This window comes from Pimephales promelas, chromosome 12 (genome assembly GCF_988280905.1).
Source record: "Pimephales promelas chromosome 12, fPimPro1.hap1.1, whole genome shotgun sequence".
Classification (NCBI taxonomy): Eukaryota; Metazoa; Chordata; class Actinopteri; order Cypriniformes; family Leuciscidae; genus Pimephales; species Pimephales promelas.
The window spans coordinates 12906640-12931909 of record NC_142780.1 but is presented as its reverse complement, the minus strand read 5'-3'; the positions used below and the strand labels follow the sequence as shown (position 1 = coordinate 12931909).

Here is a 25270-nt window from a genome sequence, read left to right as displayed (position 1 = left end):
ATTGATGTCAGGTTTTTTTCATTTTAATTTGTATTGTTATTTATGTTTGAATGTCTTTGTTCCAGTCCTAAATTAAAGGGATAGTTCACCCAAAAATGAAAATTCTTTCAGTATTTACTCACCCTCATGTTGTCCCAACCCCGTAAGACCTTTTTTCATCCTCGGAACACGAATTAAGATATGAAGAGTTCAGATGCAAAAGCCTCTAAATGCCATTTGAAATTTTCTTCTTTAATGATAATTTTTTTATCAAACTTGTATATTTAAGTTCAGTAATTTTTAAGTGAAATCACTGAACTTAAATATACAAGTTTGATAAAAATCATCATTAAAGAAGAAAATTTCAAATGGCATTTAGAGGCTTTTGCATCTGAACTCTTCATATTTTTGATTAAATATGAGAGCTGTATCACTCCTGCATACTAGTCCATGGGCTTCTTGAGGGATTAAAACTTGCCGGCCTCGAAAAGTTATTAAAGACATCGTTAAAATAGTCAATCTTAAGTTTATCAAACTTTTTGTGTGCAAAAAACAACAAAAATAACGACTTTATTTCAACTATTCATTTACTTCTGTCTCTGCCTCGAGTCAGGTTACTAGTTTAATAGCGTAAGCTTCTGTTATTGTACGTCACACGGAGCACACACATGACCAGCGTCCGACCAAAAGTGTTCTCGTCGCTTGATAAAGTTAAAATCGAGCCACTGAAGTCCTTTGGACTATTTTAACAATGTCTTTAATAACTTTTTGTGGCCGGCAAGTTTCAATTCCTCAAGAAGCCTATGGACTAGTATGCAGGAGTGAGCCAGCTCTCAGATTTCATCAAAAATATCTTAATTCATGTTCCGAAGATGAACGAAGGTCTTACGGGGTTGGAACAACATGAGGGTGAGTAAATACTGAGAGAATTTTCATTTTAGGGTGAACTAACCCTTTAAAGGTGAAACATTTAAGAAATACAATAAACTGTTGACATATTTTCTGTTGTGGTACAGATTTGCCATAATGTACCATATCAAAATTTTTCTCACTTTTAAAGAAAAAAAAGATCACTAGTCAACCATATCCAACTAGTTGGTTGCTAGATGACAAGTAGACCATCTAAATTCATCCATAACGTATGAAACAGGAATGGTTAGAGGCAAAACAGAGAGAAAATTAGTATGATTTTGAAAAAAGCTGTTCACACTCCCGACGTAAAGTGACATTTTTATTTTACAGATGAATCTAAAATTAGACAAAAGAAGAAAAACAAACAGAGGCATATAATATGTATATATATATATATATATATATATATATATATATATATATATATATATCCAGCGATTGAGAGAACTTTGTTTTCTACTAAGTGTATCAAACAAATGTATCTTTCAAAGAGTTATCTTTCTGTCTAAAAATATATATATTCAACAGATTTAAACCCTATGATCTTTGACAATTTTAATTTTTGTGTGGTCAGTAAAAGAAGGCACATCTGATGCTGAGACTACTGTTTAATATGCTTATTCGCGTATATCCATATTCATACATTTAAACAAAATTAAAATCCTAGAGGAAATACAGAGTGAGAAGGATAGAGACCAATAAAGAAAAAGAGAGGGAAAGACTGTCCTCCCAATTACCGAGAAATCATTTTAACCTAAAAAATAATAATAAAAAAAAAAAACAAAAAAACTTAGCAAAGTGTGCCAAGGCAAAATAAATTTCCCCACTACACTGACACCATAAAAATGGCAAATACCATATCTAGCTGAAACTCCATTAAGAACTTTTCCTGTCACAACAAGGCATCTTCCTACATGGCATATACATTCCACCACCATATAACCCCTCCTGCAGAGAAGACATGTTTCATACACTGGAAAAAGAGACATGCCCTATCCAGGCTCAGGGAAATGTGCTTGTTTGTGGGGATCTGAATGCAAAAACAGGATTACAGCTTGACTTCACGGACACAGGAAAGTAAAAATATTAATAAGATGTCATCTATAAATAACAACATTTTGCCTTTCCACAGAAATAACCATGACCATATTGTCAATAAGAATGGGAGAGACTGTCGCTGCATCCGAAATCATATTATCCGAGTAGGTGCTACATTTGAATTTACTTCAGAACTGTATATTTAGAAAAGTACGCTTTATATAGTATGATGAATATGGGCACTATGAATGAAATTTGGACGTACTATATTCGCCATTGTTACTGTCACTGTCAGATGACCCACAAATGTCAGTTGTGTCACTTCATTTCCACTCATAAATCCTCTCCTGTGGCCTCATGGGATAGTAGTGTCCATCGAATGTGCACTTCAGAATCTCAGTGCAGTAATAGTTTATTCAGGGATTTTTTGCCTAATGTTTTGCAAATATTTTGCATTAGGACAAACTACTCTTTTGGCATACTGTTTTTTTTTGCATACTACATAGTAGGGAAGTATTCGATTTCAGACACAGTGTGTGTCTCTGTCAACTGTTATACGAGGGGAAATATTTGGGGAATTAATTTAGTACTGATAAAAGACCTAGATCCCTTAATTTTCAGAGTATTCTTAAAAAAAAAAAAAAAAACATAAAGTCCAAACACTTCATATATCATAAGACAAACTAACTTCGTAAAAAAATCTGTAAATAGTACCATAAAATACCAACATGAATCCATACAAAAATAATGACAGCAAAGATGCACTCTTAGAAAAAAGGGTTCATTGGGGTTCTATATATGAAGCATAGGGTTCTTTACTCAACTCCAAAGAACCTTTAATGCTAAAAAAGATTCTATAACGACAAGAAATAATTCTTTTGGCACAAAGGTTCTTTATAGGCTATTATTCATTACACTATTCTTCAACATTTTGTAGTTGTAATTAAATTATTGTTTATTAAACTGTTGTACTAACTTAATATCACACTGTTTGATATCATGCTGATTTTTGGAGGAGAAAAACTAAAATGTCACTCTTCGTGTGATATTGATTAACTATAAAATGTTATAAATATATACATTTTCCAACCCCCATATCTTGAATTTTGTGATCATTCACATGCATTCATAAATACATTTTAGGGTCTTGATGTTTGTCATTAATATGACATATTTAAACCGGAGAGGACAAAATAAATGGTAATGAAGACCCCAAAAGGTTCCATATAGAACCTTTTTCCTGGTTCCAAAGAACTCTAAAGGATTCTTATTATTGAAACCTTAAAAAGGGTTCTGTATAGAACCTTTTAGGGGTGCCAAATACATAGCGCTGATAGAATCTTTTAAGGTTCTATATAGAACCTTTTAGTTACACTTTATTCCGATCACTTTAGACGTTCTACTAATTATAAACAACTTGTCAACTAACTCTAATATTAGTATTAGTAGATTATAGTAGACTGTCAGTAGACTGTTAGGTTATGGTTAGGTGTTAGGCTTTGGGTTGGGAGGATATGTTTACTTGTAGTCGCCAAGTTACTTATAGTCAGTTGAATGTCTGTTGGGGGACCAACAAAATAAAGTGTTAGGAGATATTAAGCTGACAGTCTACTAATACTCTAATGACAATTTGTTGACATGTAGTTGAAAAGTTCCTTAGTAGAATGTCTAAAGTGGACTGTCGAAATAAAGTGTTACCAACCTTTTCTTCTAAGAGTGTAGATAAAGTTCTGGATACCTACAATATATTCATATTAAAGGTGTCACAATATCTGTGAACATTTTCATTAAATATCTAAGGAACATCGAAATCCAATTTTAAATTTTGAAATAGAAAAAGAAAAGAAAATACAGATCCAAATAACAAAAGTCTGTGTACTTCACTGTGAAACATTAAATCACACAAACATATGGATAGATTTCATTCTAACTGGTACAAAGTGTAGGAGGTAAACCCTACAATTATTAAATCAATGTACACTAAAAGTCAATGCATAATAAAAAATAGTAACAAAAGAGAACACATTTCTCATGACAGTGGAATGAATGTTGCTGATTTAGCCCAACATTGTTCAATATGTACATCAACATGTACAATCAACGAACAAGGTGGAATATGTGTGGAATGACCTTCCGCCCCTGGTCTCACTTCACTCAACATCAAATCAGACACCTGCTCTGCACAGATGAGTGGTTCTGCTTTCTTACACTAAACAGTGTTTACAGCTAAACCTGGAACTGCTAGAGTAATACTGCCAGTCAACCCAAACACATACACAATCATGACCTTCCACAAAAGATCCACATCCCAGAAAACACAACACAAGCTCATTACACTACAATTATCTAGTAAAAGCAATTCCACAGGAAACTATAACCCTGCAGTAAATGAACTGGAAGATAATGGTCGCAGGGCCTTGTATGCCATAAAACGACAATGCCCTTTCAAAAATCCTGTTAGGATTTGGCTGCAAATATTAGAATCTGCAATTGAGCCCATTGCCCTTTATGCCAACGAGACGAAGGCTCCATTTAATAAACTAGAATATGAAAATGGGACAAACGTCTAATTGTAAGCTTAATCATGTAAAATATCCAACCAATCCACCAACACACAACAAACGCAGCATGCAGGGCAGAATTCAGAAAATATTCCATAATTACACTGTAAAAATAATACTGCAATTTTAACTATAAAATAATGCTACAGTAAAACAAAAACAAACAAAAAACGCGGTAATTAGTCAATTATATTCCTCAACAGTGGAAAAGCTACTTTCTCTTTACCATCAGTGCTGTTATGGTGGTTGAAAGTATATGTTAAAAGGTACAAAACGGCTGTTGGATTTACTGGTTTATAACATTTTTATAGATTGTAAAATTTATGTTGTTCTGTAAATATTTTTATTTTACTGCATTTTACAGAATCATTCTGGCAACCACAGCTGTTAAACAACAGGATCTAAAAAAAAAAAATTAGAAAAAAAAATTCTAGAATCTTCTGATATCATAAAACCCTGCAATACTAAGGGTAAAGAACAACCCACGCTCATTAAAAATGTGCCTGTGGTGACAAAATTCTGAAAATTCGTTACACTTTCAAAGAGAGATGTCCAATTAGTGGCGCTGAAATTGTTTTCAGTTTTATCCGAAACGGAGGAACGTGAATTTTGCAACGTTTTATCACGTTAGTTGTTTTATGTAGCACGGCAGTTTAGATAAGTCTAGTTAAGATAGTCTTTTGCAGCCAGTGTAGTCTAGCAACTCTCCGCTGACTTTCGAGCTGGAAAAACCAAACTCTAGTCAGGCCAATCACATCGTGTATAGAGTCGGCGGGCGGGCTTAACATAATGACGACAGAGATGCGACGGTTCACTGCTACTTAAAAACAAATAATGGCTGTTGCTGCTGGCGAACAGCTGTCTTTCGATTTTGGCTTTGGCCGCGACTCTGGATGATTTGAAGTTACGCTTTTCTTTGAAACATGAACAAAGAACGGCACTTGTCATTTTTAAAAAAAGGAAGATGTTTTTGAAGTTTTGCCGACTGGATATGGTAAAAACAAGTGATTTTAAACTGTTGAAGCACAATCAGAATTTTGCTATGTGGGTGGCTGTCTTAGAGAGGCGCTCATGTGAAGCCACTGTTTTTTTTTTCAGCTTTATTGGCCTTGAGCAGTTAAATACACACATTTGTATGCGTTATAATGCCTATCTTTGCAAGTATCCTGGTAAATACAGTCATTTATGCCTGTAAACATGTAAAAAAAAAAGAAAGCAAATGCATGTGAAACAATAGATTGGATCTGGGCAGCTCTTAAAGTGACAGCAGCCTAATTCCTGCTGTCTGTCATTCAAACAACAAAAACAATTACGTTTAATTACTTGTCATGCCAATAAATCTAATCTGAAATAGAGAGAGAATGTTACCTGGAGGGCCAGTCGGACTACAGCTGAAAGGTTTTTGAGTAGGCAGTGGATGATGTCCAGCAGACACAGGAGCAGAGAAGAACAGCCCTTCATCCCTGAGTGCATTTCTCTCTCCAGATATACACCAGAGACTTCCACAAAGACATTACTGACCACCTCAATTACACCTGAGATAAACACAAACACAGTACAGTCACTCTTTTATACGTGCATCTGCTCTGACTGTCCATCTGATGGACACAAACACATCTACCATAAGATATCAGCAATTTAATTAAACAACTATCTGTCACACAATACATTACACTTAATATACTAACTGGTTGAAGTAGTCATAGTTACACAATTACAGAAGCCAAGTCATATTACATAAGAGAGAGTATATCAATATTCTCAGTTTATGGTAGACATTCAAAACCATTAAAAAAAAATAATACACATAATCTGATGTAATTTTACGAAGGGGTTAAAAATGTTATATATATATATATATATATATATATATATATATATATATATATATATAAACAAAACAATATATATAGTTGTAGTGTATTTATATAGTTTGGGGTTGGTACGATTTTTTTATTTTGACAGAAATTAGGACGTTTTTTTTTCCCAGCAAGGATGCATTGAATTGACCTGAAGTTGAGAGTAAAAATTTTAAGAATGATACAAAATAAATTCTGTACTTTTGAACTTTCTATTTATCAAACAATTCTGGGAAAAAGGCTCTCACGTTATCCACAAAAAAAAAAAAAAAAAAAAATATATATATAGCCTATATATATATATATATATATATATATACATATATATATGAAGCAGCACAACGGTTTTCAATATTGATAATAACAAGCAATGTTTCATCAGTATGATATCTGAAGAATCATGTGAGAACGAAGACAATTCAGCTTTGCCATCACATAAATAAATTTAATTAAAAAAAACTTAAAAAATAATTATAATATTGCACAATATAACTGTTATTGCTTTATTTTTGATCAATCAAATGCAGCTTTGGTGAGCAAAAGAAAGTTCTTTCAAAAACATCTCTAATAAATCTTACTGATCCCCGTACTTTATAGAATAGATCTTACGAGAACAGTATATATCATTTTTTTTTGGTAACACCAGTTTAGGGTCCAATTCTCACTATTAACAAGTTATTTATTAGCATAGCTGTTTATTAATACTTATTAAGCAATGCCTTATTCTGGATGACCATATTTTCCATCACTTAAAGGGTTAATCACTCAAAAATGAAAATTATATCACTAATGACTCACCCTCATGTCGTTTCAAGCTCGTAAGACCTCCGTTCATCTTCGGAAAACAGTTTAAGATATTTTAGATTTACTCCGAGAGTTTTCTGTCCCTCTATTGAAAATGTATGTACGGTATACTGTCCTTGTCCAGAAAGGAAATACAGACATCATCAAAGTAGTCCATGTGACATCAGTGGGTTAGTTAGAATGTTTTGAAGCATCAAAAATACATTTTGGTCCAAAAAAATAACAAAAACTAATATTTTATTCAGCATTGTATTCGCTTCCGGTTCTGTTATCAATCCACGCTCAGTAATGCTGCTGACGTATATCTGGTGCGTCCGTGTATTCGGATTCAAATAAATATGGCTAACCCACTGGTGTCACATGCACTACTTTGATGATGTCTTTATTTCCTTTCTGGACAAGGACCGTACACCGTACACATTTTCAATGGAGGGACAGAAAACTCTCTGACTAAATCTAAATATCTTAAACTGTGTTCTGAAGATGAACGGAGATCTTACAGGCTTGGAACGACATGAGAGTAATGACATAATTTTCATTTTTTGGGAACAAACCCTTTAATCTTAAAACCCAAACCCAATAACTAAACGTAACAACTACCTTACTAACCATTAATAAGCAGTAATTACAAGTTTACTGAAGTAAAAGTCATAATTAATAGTTAGTTGCTATTTAGAAATGGATCCGAATATAAAGTGTGACCACTTTTATTTCTTTAAATTTTGAATAGCATTGCAATATATTGCACCGCCATAGTGCATCCAATATTCACAGATTTATGGGACAGCTGTGATGGTTCGTTTGTAAAATCACGATATCAGTAAAACCAGGTAAATATTTTACAAACTATATACAGATAAATTAGACATTAGTCTTGTAAAAAAATGTTTTCCTGTTTAAATTATTTTAATTAATAATATTATTCGAGGACCTTAAATGATGTATATATGCATAATTAAAGGATGTTTCATATTCCATATATTCAATTGCATTCTAATCCATTTCTAAACATGCAAATGACTAAAGTTGAACATTGATCATTTTATTCCTGGCAGAAAACTCAAACACAGACCACAAGTAACTGGGATGAAGTTACCAAAGTTCGTTTTGAGCATCCAAATAAAATCTTTGAATCCTTACAAGTGAGACTAGGTTCTGCTTCATGCCCAAAAAATGAAACAAAAAATTAAAAATGCAGTCCAACCTAAACCACATTGTGATACATATACATATATATATATATATATATATATATATATATATATATATTTAAGTATGATTCATACTTAAGTGGGATTCAACCTGACGATACACCACAGAAACACACATGTGCCAGAGGATCAATACATTCAACCACACACAGAAAGACCTATGACTCTCTACACATACAGAGGAAAGCACAACATTCCACACTAAATATAGAGGATACTATCAATTTACTGCATTGGTGCACCCTGGGGACTACAAACTCAACACAAAAAACACCAAAGGGTGAAGTGCCCACTTGGAACAGACTATTTCCAGTGTATTGGAGATGGCATGTGAAAGCAAGTGTGTGTGTTGAGCTATCTTCCAGTCCCAGCAGTAATAATCAGGAGGAGTTGAGTAAGACCTGAGGCTATCACGCTGTTTATCTGAGATTAGTACTGCAGTTATCTGAGGTGAAGGACCCACGCATGAAATTCGCCGCTTGACAAATTATGCAAGATGAATACAGCGGCAATGCCATCAACAATACAAATCCACTGCTGAACGAAGAAAACACAGCCAAGGCTGTCACCTTTAATACAGGGGAAACACAGATGAAACTGGAACCGCAGCCTGGAACGTTCGCAATTTATGTGAATTATCATAAATGCACACGGTGCAAAAATTACTTCTGAAATTTGTATGCAAATATAGTGAACTGAAATGCATACGCAGGTCTTAACAGAGCTGTGAGCAGTATTTCAGCGCTGTCTCAAACACAAAGAACTACTTGCAAGACTCTGAATATTTATGCTTACAGCTGTACAGTTAAATTTATGTAACTTACTTTCTTTTGGTTCCGAATTTATTGCTATTACTTCCAGTAAAATGAGTCATGCAAATACGACTTTAGGATATGGATGTTTTTCCGCTTCCACGAGCAGAGCAAAAACAAACAAGTCAGCAGTTCATGTTTTATGAGGAAATACCTCTTTCTCTCCTTCGTACGGCAGTCAGGGAATAGATATGTGCCACAAAAGCAATATACCTGATGTTTATGGCACACGTTTAGGTGTCAAAATGCCTCAGAAGCAATAGAACATCTGATTTCTTATAAAAATCAAATGCTGGATTGTACTCCCAAAACAAAGACCATTCAAAAAGTTAGGCAGCTTTCTTCTAAGACACCTATTTTTAGTCAAAAGTTCAAGGCAGCATCACGTGTATACTTCATGGATACGGCAATTCCACAATGGATGGCGACAAGCTCAGAAAATGTGAGCATCCATTGATTTTAAGGAGGTAACTGGTTTATTTGAGTCGTTTTGCTCTATTTTCATCTTCTAGATTTAACACACGTGGTGTTAACGTCACAGGATACGCTATAGTAAGATGACGACTCATAATTATTCATGAGACTGCATGCCCATTCAGAAGACACTTCACTTAATTATTCACAACCGCATGCTTTATATGACACATTTCAAACTGTAAGATCAAGTACAGTACAATCTCAAACTAAGTTTCTAAAAAGTTTTCACAGCGATCCCATAGAACAACGGTTTCTCAAGGAACCTTTAGGTTAACTTATAGTGCTCTTAAAGCACTATTTAAAATAAAATAAAATAAATAAACACTGCAAAATAAGTTTCAAAAGTCTTATAAATGAATGCAAGGGGCTGCGCATTAATATGTGCATTAAATCATAGCCATATTTGTGTACTGTGAGCTTACAAAACCATGCATAAAACATGTTTATTTTGTTGCATGCATTGGCAAATTACAGTGCATTTGTGGGAACCTTTGATGCTTTTAACTCAGACAGAGAAATAAAATTGACTGGATCAGAAGCCTTTCTGTGCTCTGTCAAAACAAAACAAAAATATATGCTATATTGGATAGTTAAAAAAATAATAATAATTTTACATAAAAGGGAGAGTCCACCCAAAAATAAAAATCCTGTCATTTACTCACTCGTATGTCGTTCCAAACCTGTATGTCTTTCTTTCTTCTGCAGAACACAAAATAAGATATTTTTCAGTTCCCATTTCTCCCATCACATGAACAACAAATACAACGGGAACAAAACTATTTGGTGAACTACATTCTTCAAAATATCTTATTTTGAGGTCAGCAGAAAATAAAAAAAAATTGATTATCCCTTTAAATAGCTTCAGTGTTGCCTGCTACATTTTATTAGTAGCGTATAGTGTAAATTTCCACTTTTTGATAAGGTTAGCTTGACTAGTTAAAGGTGCTCTAAGCAATGTTGGGAGTAGTCACTTCTTGTTGACGTTCGAAGTATTGTGAAACAAAACGGAGGCTAGCTAGACCCTCCCTCCTCCTCATCCAGGCCACTCCCCCTCCCTTGTGTTGGTTAAGCGAACATGAACGTTCATTTAGAGAGAAAAAAAATGGATTTACCCACCTGTCCAGCAAAAACACAGCTAACTGAATGTCGGATTGGAAGCCCTTCTGCCGAAGGCTTTTCCAATGTTAATTTGGGACTTCACGCATTCCTTATCCTTCTCCCTCTTCATTGCAATTTGTTTCTCTTTGGTGTGTCGTGTCGGCCATATCAAACTTAAAGAGAATACAATTCTAACTTCCCTCTTCATGCTTCTCTCTCCTCTACACCCCCTTCATGTGTACGCGCAATAACCCCCCAGTCCTTCTTGTTGGTTATTGGGTGGATCACTGTTTGTTATGTTTCGTGGTGCGGGTTAGCCCAGTTTGTTTTTGTTACCGTTTGTGGAGCCTGGGCTGTCTACAGAGACCGCGTTTTTTTACAGTGTGTTCAGGGGATAGGCAGCTAGTGGATAGTGAGGAGATGTTTGCTTTATGCGACAAAAAAAAAACAAAAAAAAAAAATTATGGCCTAAAAAACGCATGGCACCTTTAAACTACTTTAAATTTTGAGTAACCAAGCTAGCTACAGTCTCAAAGTAATTTCCAAAACACTAAACTCTGTTGTGGTAGTTCACGTAAGGAAGACGACAAGGATCAATTCACGTAAATTCAGCTCAGTTCACGTAAGGAAGACGACAAGGATCAAATATAAACTTATTTAGTGAACACGAAGAGAATACATGAGAACCGACAATGAACTGAATGAGACGGGAGCGTTCCCCTCGTGTCTAGAATTTTCAATCGGTGTAAACCGTGCTTTGGTTATTTTTCTCTTCTCTGCAGCTCAGATGCGCTGATCTTGAATCTCCTCGATATTACGTCATAACGTGGAAAGGTTACCTCCCCTATCTCTGCTTTGCCCGGCCGGAGAATTTGGCTCGCCCATGAGAAAATGAGCTAAGAAGTACGAATGCGCGAGCGCGATTTGAGTTCTTCCTAGAGATATAGCTTTGAGATTTGAGTTTTTCCTCGAGAGATATCATGGCTTGCAAACGAGCGAAGCATGGCAGTTGATCAGTGTTCAGATGTACAATTTGAACACAAAAGTATTTTTTAGTTCCTTCATCCGAACCTCTGAAGAAACAATGCGTTCATTTTATTTTCTCTGGAAATGCGCCTATTCAACTTCCCAAAGTTTTGTGTGGTCCAAACATTTCACCGACGACTGTTTCCTCAACTCCATGAACGTCTGAAAATAAATCGATCAAGCTACCATGCAACAATTTCTGATGTGCAGCCTAATTGTTCAAGTTCAGACAGGTAAGTTAATCTTTCTCTCAAAATAATCGTTCATTACTGTTTATGCATTAGTAAGACAAGCCAGTGACTAAAATAATTTTAGTAGGATGAAAATAATCTTATTTAAATTGTGAACAAATTAAACAGAAAGTGACCAAAGAACAATCTTTCCACACAGCGCGAGTTTATCCGAAGGACAACTCGTTATGAAATCAATGACACACACTGCACAACGAAACTCTTACTGTATGTACATTGTCGTGTCTGCATTGGTGAAAGCATTAGAGAGAGCAGAAACTGCAATTATAAGATCTTCATTCTCACGATCAACAGACTGTCCTCTGCTTGCTCAATGCTCATCACGGCAACATTTTATGTGATGGGAATAGATCTGAATACTTTAAAATGTTCTCACGATTCGTTAATCTCGATAGCTGTAATAGTAAAAACCTATAATAGCTGTAGTAAAAGTATTCGAGAAAGTTTTGCATGTAATACATAACTATTTCATATACAAGCATTTCATATACAAGCGGTTACACTGAATCCTACAGCAGACATGCCACAAACAGAGCGTTCAATTCAGAGGCTAAAATCAGGCTAGGAAAATGGCCTTTTATTTCTAAATTATTAATATTTTTGATCTAAAAACCATAAGGGCCATAGATATCTACTGTATATAAAGGCTAGATATCTCGTCCACGCTGCTGGCTTATGGAGGTCGACGTCAGCACCATCTTGTCACAGGCAGCTTGCTCACAGGTAACATTGTTTTAATGGTACATGTACTTTTTAAATCACCGTAACTTGCTCAATTTTCTACCAATTTTCAAACGGTCTGGTTTGTTATAAACGACAGAGATGTAGTTATGATACTGCATACTTATGAATACTAATGGTGCGTTCTATTATTCATCCATCTCGGAGATCCGAATCGGACGACAGACGTTGCCTAGCAACACGCCCCCTTTCCTCGGATTTCACCTCTCGGACATCGGACAACCGTGAGGACACCGAGCAAGAATTCCGTTTTGGAATTCAAGATGGCTGCGCCCTGTGACTTGTAAGAACGAATTCTTTTCATTGTTTTTGAACCGCCTTTGGTATTTTAAATGACATTTATAATCACTTGTATTACTGCGTCCCCTGTAGGTATGGGAATCGGTTGTTGTGAGTGCAATTATTAACGTTGCTAGCGTTGCTAACAGAAGATTAACATGAAAAACATTAAATAAAGTGAATATTTTCAAGTTCAATGGCTGCGTTTTGATAAGGTGTAGTCATAATATATATATATTTTTTTTAATGTAAGTGCCTGGTACTCGGTCAGTGCTACCATTATAACAGCTTTCCGGGTGGCGTCCATTTTTTTTCTCCAAAACATAATAGAACGCTTGAAGTGTGGACGTGACGTCAAATACGAGGTCCGAGTCGGTTCGTTGGCTATAATAGAACGCACCATAAGTGTATAGACGAATCCGGCGAAACTACCGGAAGTAAGCGGGCGCCATTACTGAGCTGTTGCTGGGTAGCGTTGCGCCATTGCCTTCTATTGTTTTAGTTGCAACTTGCGTCCACTGGAATAAACAGCTCGCGATTTACGACTGTCACTAACGTTACAACGTTAGCCCTTGTATAATGTCGAGTGGGTAAACAGTTTCCGTTATAAATTGTTTCAATGGTGGCAGTAAAATTTCAATTTTGAAGAGAAAACATTGTGAATACCCCGGGTCGACTGCCCCTGTCTGGAGCCGTACGGTTTACAAAGATTTCCTGGGCGAGTACAAGACGCGGACATTCGCGTATAATAACAATTATTTAATGACATAAGTAAAAAAAATATACTAAATGTGTGATATAGTGATCAGCAAAATCTCCTCTCTTGTTATTTTTTCTATTCAATTTACATGCTATGGTCATTAAATGGCTTTCCTGAGCTGAATGTAACGTTATGTGACATAATTGTTCTCCTGCTGTTATATTGACCTCTTTCCATGGTTTAAAAACAGTAGTTGGTCGATATTATGTATACTTTCTAGCTGTAACGTTACCTTACCCTTGCCCGTTGCAATGTAAAAATGAGATAAATAATGGACACAAATGAAAAACATGAAATTGTTTATTTGATTTCATTTATTTATTTATCTATTGTTGCCAAATGGACAGATCTTTTACAGATCAAATAATCTGTAAGATCGTTTGTACCTTCATCTGTGACTGGACTGGAGGCCAATGTTTAACATCATCAACCTAACAAGTCTGCCTGGCTGTAGCTGTCATCAAGGGTGCGTTATCACCTTATCTCCGAGGTTTGTTTACATACCGGTGCATATGTCTATGCCGGTGTAACAGCTCAGTAATGGCGTCGCCACAAGATGGCAGCCTACACAAGAACGCTCGTCGGATTCGTCTATAAATAAATAATCATCCAGAATTATAGCAACGTTAATAACGTTTGTAAGAAACCAAACCGTTTGTAAATCCGTCAAGATTTCAACGAGATAAGAGTATTTCTTACATCAGATACCACAGAGCCCGCCAGAAAGCCTGTCTGTGACAAGATAGCCGCCGGTGATGACGATAAATACTCCGACGTGAGACATCTAGACTTTATATAGATATCTATGATAAGGGCAACCCAGATAATATTATACAAAAATAAAATAACCCCCATGTCAGGGGACCTTTAAAGCTCAAATTTGTGGTGTATGTAGAAATATAGCACCTATTTAAAAAATTTAATCTGACGTTTTCAGAGTTGTGAGATCCAGGTGATCACCGGGTGCTCAGAACTTTGTGTACTTGGTATTGGTGAAACAGCCAGGGAGAATAAATACACAGGGAAACTTAAATGACAGCTGAACGTAATCAGTAACTAACTTAAGACTAAACTAAACTGAAGCACACCGGAATGAAACGGGCACAAAACACAACATAATCCTGACACTTCCACAGTCTGGGTTTCTTGCTTATTCCTTCTCCGTCTGTTATCTATCACCCCCACAAATCTCACCAATTATAAAACTCATCTCGTCTTTCTCACTCTTTCCTTGTCTCAATCAACCCTCAACCCCCGCCGCAGCACTCTTTATTTTCCTCACATTTTCTTGTTCTTTCTTCATCTCTCCTTAACTCCCTCCTTCACTTCTTGTATCTGCGTCCCGTGCCCATGCTCTCTTGCTCAAACCTAAAAGAACCAATTTACGGTGTTTCCCCCCTTCTAGAGCGGAGCAAGACCGAGGTGGCTGGCATTAGCAAGATAGCGCTAATTGTAGGGGTTATATTTAGTGCTGGGTCAGAGCTTTCCGAGAGGAGGAGTGCTGATAACAATGGTGGCTGCATGAGATGGCTTGTAGATGACCCTGTGCTGTAAAAAAAAAAAAAAAAAACAAGTGTGTAGGGCAGGGTTTGTAGCGTCTGATCCCAGCCTGCAGTAGCCTGGTTCGCTTAGACACAAGAAGAGGTCCATGAGGGGTTGTTGTGATATGAGGAAGCGTGCTGTGCACAGATCTACCAGAAGAAAAAAAAAGCCATTACAGACCCGTACTTATCTGGAAGGCTTGGGATGTGTGTGCGTATGTGAGTGTTTACGGTCAGCCTCACTGCAGCTGACAGACAGGAACTAACCTGTGAAAATATCTAGAATATGCACCTTCCCCCATTACAAAACTCATCAAGCGCTGACGTTTTGCATGGCAGACTTCATTCCTTTAAATATTCGTGCTCGTGTATATTTTTAGAGATAAAACGTTAGGAAAATAGCTTAAGCTATTAATGGCTTACTGGCATGAAACCTCAACTTGAGGTTGATGAATAGTCAATTTTTACTTTACAGGTTAACAAAAACTTTCATTTAAAATACATAAATGCCAAATTTTCATGTTTGCGATATTAGCATATTGCCAGGGTTCTCAAGTCTCACGCATTGGCCGTGAGACACACTCATTTCGACCGGTTCACACGCTCACACGCCACACTGTGTATTTCTCACGCTGAAAATGCAATGCCAACCAAGTTGTCCTGGCTGAAAGCTTTCTAACGTTGTATACAAAGTGAAGTTTCCTGCCGCCAGCGCGTATCTCCGCCAGATTGCGTTCGTTACTAGGCAACATATATGCGCGCTGCGTGCACGACTGATCTATACATGACATGTCATTCAGTAGCGCGAACACACGGAAATGGACGGAACATCCTCGGCCACCGTACGTTCGTTACTAGGTAACCAACAACATCGCGCGAACACATGTGTCGTGATGGAGAAGAAGGTAAATTGGAAGAAGCTCGTCTAACATTTTTGGGCTAGAACATTTAATATGTAGCCCATCGTACATTATTATTGATGCAGTCAAAAACTCTACAACTACTTTGCAACCAGGCTCAGTTTGGCTATCTTACGTTATCTGAAACTAAGAGAAATGTTAGTGGGTATGGAAAGGAATGAAGATTTACTGATTTTATTTTAAATTATATTATACTGTAATATTAATAGTCTTTCTAGTTACATTAAGGATGTATTACAGCAGATTGCTCTGGGTAATATTTAATCATTGTCATAATGTTGCATTTGTATTTTTCAAAGATGTCAGGAAAAAAGCAGAAAGATATTTTGTCATTTTGGGCACCAAAGGGTAAGCCCCCTAAAAAGGTTGCCAGATTAGAGGAGGAGACAGTGGAAGAGGTGGTGCACTCTAATCTGTCCATTTGTTCTCAATGTCCCACCACACAATAAATCATTCGTCTAGATAGAAGACGCATTCAAAAATCAAAATGCAATTTTTAATGTAATACTGCATTAAAGAGTATTTGATGTGATGAATTGCTCTGTCATTTATCAGATTTACTAATTGTTATAATTTTAATTTGTTCTGGTTAATTATGAACAATGGGTAAAATTGGGGGCGGGGATGGGTGGGGCGGGGCTTCATTATGGCTCCTCCCCTAACCGCGTGTGATCTCACTCCAAGCTTTTGCTCAAACTTGAGAACCCTGATATTGCTTTTTGTGACAAGGGGGCGTGGTTTAGCTTTTGCTGCAGATGGGCCGTGAGCACGGGAGACGTGTGGTAAGGGATGCGCCCCGAGTTTACAAGCTCTAACCGGTGTTATCATTTTGCAGTGAGTCAAGAGACTGGATAAAAAGCCTGTGATGTCTGGCTGTGGAGAGAGAGAAGCTGCCATGAGAGCGAGCTGTGCTGGACTGAGTTGAAGCTGCTGATGAGCAAGTGTTTTGAGTCGATGTTGGAAAGAGCCGTCGTGGCAAATTAATTTTGCGAATTAAGTTCGGACCCTGACTCCTCCTTCCCCTGAACCAATGAAATATTGATATTATCACACTTCCGTAGATATTATTCCTGAAAATGTTTTTTTTTTTTTTTTTACATATTTAAATAGACTAATTATTTGATTCTATTATATAAGGCACTTATATAAAATAACTTTAACTGTGACAAGACAAAATAAACTGCATGACTTACTTACGGTAAAACTTCAAATAATAGCCCGGGCTTTTATTTTCCCAAATCGTCAAACTGCACCGGCTTGTATTTGAGACTATATGAGACCGGCCTTTATAATTTAGTGCTGAGATGTTGTTCATTGAGTCTCTAATCTCTACAAATCTCCAAATGCTCCACGTGAAACTGCGGTCTTCCAACCTTTTACTATCGTGTCAATTGATTTGATTAATATGCGCGATGGAGAGAGCGAGACAGCGCTTGTGTTGTTTGAAGACATGAGGGGGCGCACTCTCTAGCTGTGTCGGAAACCGCTCACTCGTTCACTCATTCACTAATCCCTACAGTATATAGTGTATGGCATTTGAGTGCACAATATCTGCAAGGAGTGAACGAGATGAAGTGAGTGAATTCGGACGCTGACGTTTACACTGTGCGTCGGAGAGTTGGAGCTGTCGCAGTAAAGGCTTCGTCACGCGTACTGATAAAACTCCTTTTATCTTATATTACCTACTTTATAAAATAATATTAACAACAATAACAATCATAATGACTTTATTTTGTAATTATATATATATGCCAGATTTGTAGTTTCATCGACTGAAATTGTAACTCTCACGTTCACAGACGTGTCGTCGAGCGCCCTCCGGCGACCGTTATTATATTCAAATGAATACGCTTCTTAACGACGATTAACGGATATTTTTCAAATCCTCAACTGGATGTAATGTTTAAACCTGCTCGCGCCGCACTTTCATGCGAAATAGGGCTTCAGCAAGTGTACATCGAATGTACACTCGAATTCAGAGAGGATTGTAGGTAAAAGTAGTGAATGAATGTAGGGAATGATGTCGTTCACTCAGAATTCGGACACCACTACAAAATGGCTGACACCCGATATAGTGCACTATATATTGGATAGGGAGCGATTTCAGACACAGCTTCTCTCTCTGATCGTTATGCTCTCTGTCAAGCGCAGCAGTCATTCTATTCTACATCACTCACAGATCAAAATAGGAATGCAAGTTCTTGGCGCAAGTAACTTTGTGGGCGGATCCCGGCGCAAGTAACTTTGTGCAAGTAACGGATCCCATCGCTGTTGCTATTTTCCCGGCGGGATAAATGCCTCTTGCACCTGGCGCAAATCTAAAAAGGGGTTGGTCTGAAGTAGCTTCATAGGTGTGGTTTGGGCGTAACGTGAAATAAACCAATCAGAGCGTCATCTCACATTCCGTGTGCTTGTTCCATGGCGCAATACTAGTATAACGGCGCATTTACCAGACGCTCTTCACAATCGGTTCACAGTCGAGGAGATCGATGTTCTCGTCAAGGCCGTAAAAGAAAGAGAAGTGACATTGGGGATGGGACAAACACACCCAAATATGCTTCAGTTAAACATGAATATAATAATTTGGGTAAACGTGTAAGCTTCTATTTTTCCCATTGTCATGAACACAACAATAATTTCCCTCAAGTTTTAATAGTTTTCCTTATAATAATGTATCATTTGCAAAAAGTCAAATGCATCTGTGTAGATGAGAGATTCATCTACTACAGTGTATGCGCGTTGTTCACACTGGCCAAAGCATGCGCGCTTAAAATAGCATCTGAATGTACGCGCAACGCGTCACTGACTTTAGACAAATTTTTTTTCTGGTCAGTGGCACAATTGTTTTCAGGAACTGCATAGCACTGGGGAATGTTTGCGCCGAAACACGCCTTCTTTTTTGCGCCGACCTGCCCAGGGAGCGCAAGTTCATTCCCTAGTTTACCGACGTGCGTCTGTGGAAGGAAATGCCTGCTTTGCGCTGGTGCAAAATACGAATGATGAATGCGTTTGTGTATAAAGTCATTTACCCCGGGTGCAACATAGGGCCCGTTAAATGTTTATCATTTTGCAATCCACATTTTCAAAATATTCGCAATATGATTTTTGGACCAAATCCTGAAGTTATAGTCCGAACTATAACCATAAAATCTGATTTGGTTAAAAATAATTTTGTTAAAGGAACAACAAGGATGCAGAATCAGTGACAAGTTTTGCTGGGTAAACTCATTCCCACCCGTCCCAGCTACAGCTCTTTCTGAGGTGAGTGCTAAGAACGTGTTACTTAACGTAGTCAACGTGAATCTCACCTTCTCTAGAACCACATGAGCACGTAAGTGTGAACCGATACACTTTTTTTTTACCAAGGTGCCCCCCTCTTCAAACCATGTTGAATGTGAAGTGTGTGTGTGAATCTGACTCATCTCCTTTTGAAAAAACACAAACACACACCCCCGCACACTTCAGCGTCCATCTCGGCCTAGCGTGCGGCGAAGACAGGCATGCGGGTCCAAAACTGTCAACATAAGTAAGGCTATAGGAATCCATTACTCAATAATTCAGCACAGGGAGCTGAAAGCGTCAGGGTGAGACTGGGCATTCACACGGCAGGCTGGGGGGAATAAAAAAAAAGAACGTAAAAAAAAAAACCCAGCCTTGCGTGGTCATGAACCGAGAGTCAACAGACAGCAAACTGTGCAGATGAGAGAATGAGTAGAGGCTAGATAGCACCAGATGAAAACAGAAGGAGAGAGGCAGCTTTTTAATAAGATGCCTAAGCCTGGGCGGTAGGTGATATGAGGGCTAGAGGGGTGGGACACTAAGTATATGTGGGCTACAGGGCCACCACACAAGCGTCCATGCTGATAAAAGCAGCAGTATCTGGTGAAAGCCCTTTAAAAAGGCAGCTGAACACCCTCCCCCTCCATCAGAGTCACACGCGAGAGTCAGACAGCGAGATGAGAGCAATAAGGGTCTGGTAATGGAATGAAAACACTCCAAAACAAAACAAGGGCAGCTCTCTGAATGCAGGCCCTTTTCATGTGTGTGGCAGTGTCTGGGTGAAAAGACTGTGTGGGTTTGTACTTTCTGGTTCAGAGACGGGCTAGAAACCACAGGGCCGATATATCAAAGCAAGTGACGTTCAGACGCACTGCACCTTGCTGGTAGAACGGTCGGAGGTCCGTGCCCTTCTGCCCAATCAAATTGCTGAGGAGAGCCATGGCGTTCTGCATCATGCCACCAACTGTGTTATTCTGGTGCTCCTAAAAAAAGAGAACATCTTATTAAAATCTCCAAATATCTGAACGCATATCTGAAATAAAAAAAAAAAAACAATGTTACAACCAGTTTGGATGAAGACGTTTTGAATGAACGTCAGTTCTGTGTAAATTAATGGATTTAAAGGGATAGTTCACTTTGAAATTAATTTTTGATATGTTTTAGCTTACCTCAAGGCCATCCAAGATGTAGGTGTCTTTGTTTCCACAGTATTTTCAATTTCGACATTTTTCAGTCAAACTGTTGTTGTCTGTCAGTCATAGACTGGAGGCTAAGGGGGTCCACCGAAAAGCATGCACAGAGAAGTCAAAATTAAACATGATTTAATGACTCGTAAATGTAAGTACACATTGATGGCCTAAGGCACGAAACGAGCGGTTTGTGTGAGAAAACGAACAGTATTTATATCGTTTTTACCTCTTGTAATCATAGCCATGACAAAATGATCTGACGGCACGGGCGCTTCGGTTTGCGCATGCGCCGGAAGTGATCGCTTGCACGGCTATGTCACTCTTTTTTTCATACAGAGATTTCGGAAGTTTTACCTTTCACTAAACATATTTAGATATACGGGAAAAATATGTTTAGTAAAAGGTAAAACTTCTGAAATCTCCATGTAAATATTGAGTGACGTTACACTTCCGGCGTAACATTGAACTGATTCAGTTCGGTTCAGTTGGACATTGCACAACTGATTCAGATCACTTGGACGTCACTGAGGTAAAAACGATATAGATACGGTTCGTTTTCTCACAAAAACCGCTCGTTTCGTGTCTTAGGCAATCAATGTGTACTTACATGTACGAGTCATTAAATCATGTGTAATTTTGACTTCTCTCTGCATGCTTTTTGGTGGACCCCCTTAGGCTCCAGTGTATGACTGATAGACAACAACGGTTTGACTGAAAAATGTCAAAATTGAAAATACTGTGGAAACAAAGACACCTACATCTTGGATGCCCTTGAGGTAAGCTAAAACATATTAAAAATTAATTTCAAAGTGAACTATCCCTTTAACTGAGACCACGTAAAACCTGAATTCTACACAGTTTGAATTGTTTATTAGTGGATCTTGCTGAATCTTTCAGGATCTTACTAGATACGTCATTGTGTGACAGGAAGCTCGCACTCCAGACTGCAAATAGTGTGCGATTACAGGTAATAATGTTGTAAACAATGTTCAGTTTCTTGCACAGACCGATCATTTCTCTACATAAGGCCTTAATGTATCGTCATGAGCCATGGGTATTAATTTTGTTTTTTTTTACCCTCAAAGTGACAGTAGCCATTTGATTTGCATTATACAAAATCACCAAGTACCACGGTTTCAGCTGAAAATCCTCTTTACTGTTCAACTGAAGAAGAAAAAAAAAGTCACCTACATCTTGAATGACCTGAGGGTGAGTAAATTAACAGCAAATTTTCATTTTTGGGTGAACTATTAAAATGGCATAATATTTTTGAGTTTGTTTGTTTTAATACAAAAGAAGTATCAGAGACATTAGTTTAAATATTGTCTCAGACCAAGGGGGCCTTGAAGTGAAAGAAAGATGAGCCATTGTTTTAAATGATCAAGCTGGGTGGATGATACAGTGAACAACAACAAAAAAATCCATATAATCACATTGAAGAAGGAAACATATATTGACCACAATGACACATGATTTGGGGGGCAATGAAAGGTGTTATGGAATACAAAGTACAGTATTTAGTGACCGTAATATTATTATACTGTATTTTTTAGCAAATAAAGCAGTCTAAAAAGTTTTTCATGGAATTTATCATGGCATGAGACTCACAATGATGAGCTATACACGAGCAGACGTATCTGCACACATCCAGTACACAGTACATGTAACACAAGCAATGCACAAAACATCACTCAAAAACGCACACACACATTGGTTTCAAGCAAATTGCCCTCTGGTTTTAAAGTGTTTGTAGGTTTTAGAAAGTAACATGAAAGTAATTTGAAATTAGTAAAAAGAAAACGTAATAGAGTAACATAATTTGCAGTATTATTATTATGATTCTTCTTCTTCTTATTATTAAATGTTATTATATTTCTAAAATACTAAAATCATTAATGCTATTTTAAAAATGTGTTCTAAAGTACTTAGTGATCAGTAACGAATAATCAACTGTAGTGGATTACTTTTGAAGAGTTATATATCAAGGCATCTTTACAGTGATGATGTAAGGCGGCTCTGTGGCTGCTCAAATTCTGTGAAATAATAATAATGCATAAAAGCCAGACTAAATTATGCCCACCTTACCCCCTAAAAAGTACTATTTAAATACATGCATGTCACCTCTGAGCAGCATTAAGCAGTCTGTGTACAGACACCTACAGTAAATACCAGTTTCAGAGGCACGTCTGTGCCAACTATTTATTCTAGTTGTATTTACTTATGTATCATCGGGTACACTGTAAAAAAAAAAAAAAAACCTGGTTGCCTTAAAATTATAAGTAGATTTAACTGAAAAAAGTGAGTTAATACAATGAAGGAGATTGATTTAATAATCAGAAACTCAAAATAATAAGTTCTCTCTACTAAATAAATTATTTAAGTTGATTTGACAAAAGAAAAAATGTTGTGAGAACAAATCTTGAAAGCTACTCAAGACTGAGGTACAATGAGTTTAGCATAGTTCGTAATTTTGGCATTTAATTCCCAAAACCACGATAAAATCACTGAAACATAAGCCGTGCTCATCGCTTTAATCCAGGACTCAATAGCACTTCCAATGAGGCAAACCATGTCTGCAATAAAACCAGCAATAGCAAAAAGTGCTTCCACTCGTGTATAGCCGTCTACTATTTTCAGGAGTGGAGAGTGAATCTAACTAGAGAGGGCAGAGGTGCTGCCAGACAGAGAGAGACGAGGCTCTGCCCTTCTCATCTCTCCCCCAGGGTGGACACCCGAGGCTGGGTGAGGCCAACAGGGGGAGCTGGCTAAGGCCGGAGGTGTAGGGACGGTGTTGTCTAGGTCTTTCCACTCTAGGGTCAAAGACACTGTCTAATCCTGCAGCGAGCTCAGGTCCAGGGGCCGATTAAAAACATGATAAACAGACAAAGAAGAGCAGAAAGAAGGCAGGAGGAGGAGGGGAAAAAAAATCGATGGGGGTTTTAATTAGAGGTCTGAGTGAGGCTTGGGAGGGAAAGAGAGAGCGAGAAAGGGAGATAAAGAGAGAGAAAGAGTGGTCTGGCCAACTCTACTGGCTGACAGGCAGCTAGAGAAGGGTATGTCTGTCTCAGGGGAATCTCCGAGCCCCTCCACAGGCTGTGCAAGAATTTTCAAGGCCTGGAATCATTACTTTTTCCACTTTATTTCCGCACGGAGCCTCGGGAGAGGAGTGGAGGGGTCGTGCATTCATCAGGAACCTTCAGTCCATACATAAATATAGTACACACACACACTGCAGGAGAGACAATGAGGAAACGTTTAATATTGGGAGTGTGCTGAAAATAGCCTGTTTAACAAAACCAGTTCATCTTGATGTCACAGGCTACTGTACTGACACTATTGGAGTGGACTTTCTAAATTGCGCTGGATAATAAATTGAATCAACAGTGAATGGACTTGAGCTTAATGATACTACTATTGCCTTCGGTAGAGCTTCTTATAGCTGAATTAAGCTTGATTCATAATATAATGAAATTTGCACTGTTATTGAACCAAATTGGATCAACACTGAACTCACTTAAGCTGAATAATGAGGCCATTATCTTCTGTTAACCTTCTTTAATGTTAAACGGAGTTTGCTTCATAACTAATGAACTTCGCAACATCCACATTAAATAGAATCAACATTGAACTAATTGAGCTGAATAATAAACTAGGTTTACCCGCTAACGGTCAGGTAAATGTTAGTCGATGAGAAAGTGCTTAGTCAACCCAACTGTAATTAGTTAGTCACAGGAGAAAAAACAAAACAAAGACACAGGAAGTGGCGAAGTCAAGCAGTCCGTGAGGGACAGATCATAAACACGGCTGGTTCTTGTGGTAATTACAGGCCGGAATTCCAAATGTTTGCATATCATTTATCGACTTCAAACATGGCTTATCATTTGAATCAAGTAAGTAGCAGCCTAACGTTAGCCGCCACATCACCTGAACATTATCATTAACCACAACTCCGGCGCAAAATGAACCTTTGGTCTAATTACACATTGGTACATAGTCAACCGTTCTCTGAGATTTGTTTTCATGATTATCAAATGTAAAGAGTTTAAAGGGTTAGTTCACCCAAAAATGAAAATTCTGTCAGTATTTACTCACCCTCATGTTGTTCCAACCCCATAAGACCTTCGCTCATCTTCGGAACACAAATTAAAAAATTTAAGATATTAAGATCGCTCCTGCATACAGTCCATAGGCTTCTTGAGGGACTGGCTCTTGCTGTCCCCGAAAAGTCATTAAAGACATCGTTAAAATAGTCCAAGTGACTACAGGGGCTCAATCTTAAGTTTATCAAACGACGAGAACACTTTTGTGCGCAAAAAAACAACAAAAATAACGACTTTATTTCAACTATTCGTTTATTTCTCCCTCTGCGCGAGTCAGGTTACTAGTTTAATAGCGTAAGCTTCTGTTATTGTACGTCACACGCATCACACACACATGACCAGCGTCGGCCAATAGTGAGCCTACGTGTGACGTAGCTCTACGCAATCACACTACGTTAACTGACTTACAGGCTCATGGAGAAGGAAGTGAAT

The 25270-nt window shown here is 37.6% G+C and overlaps 1 protein-coding gene across 2 annotated transcripts in view; it reads right to left on the bottom strand.

Annotated features, from left to right (window-relative positions):
• Positions 1-25270, bottom strand: part of ulk4 (unc-51 like kinase 4) — a 256347-nt gene that overhangs the window by 67467 nt on the left and 163610 nt on the right. For both annotated transcript variants that reach the window (XM_089117516.1, XM_089117518.1), the window contains exons 32-33: positions 20426-20531; positions 5859-6025 (exon numbers count right to left, since the gene is read on the bottom strand). In XM_089117516.1, coding sequence (XP_088973642.1) covers positions 5859-6025; positions 20426-20531 — 273 coding nt within the window. The remainder of the gene's footprint in view (positions 1-5858; positions 6026-20425; positions 20532-25270) is intronic.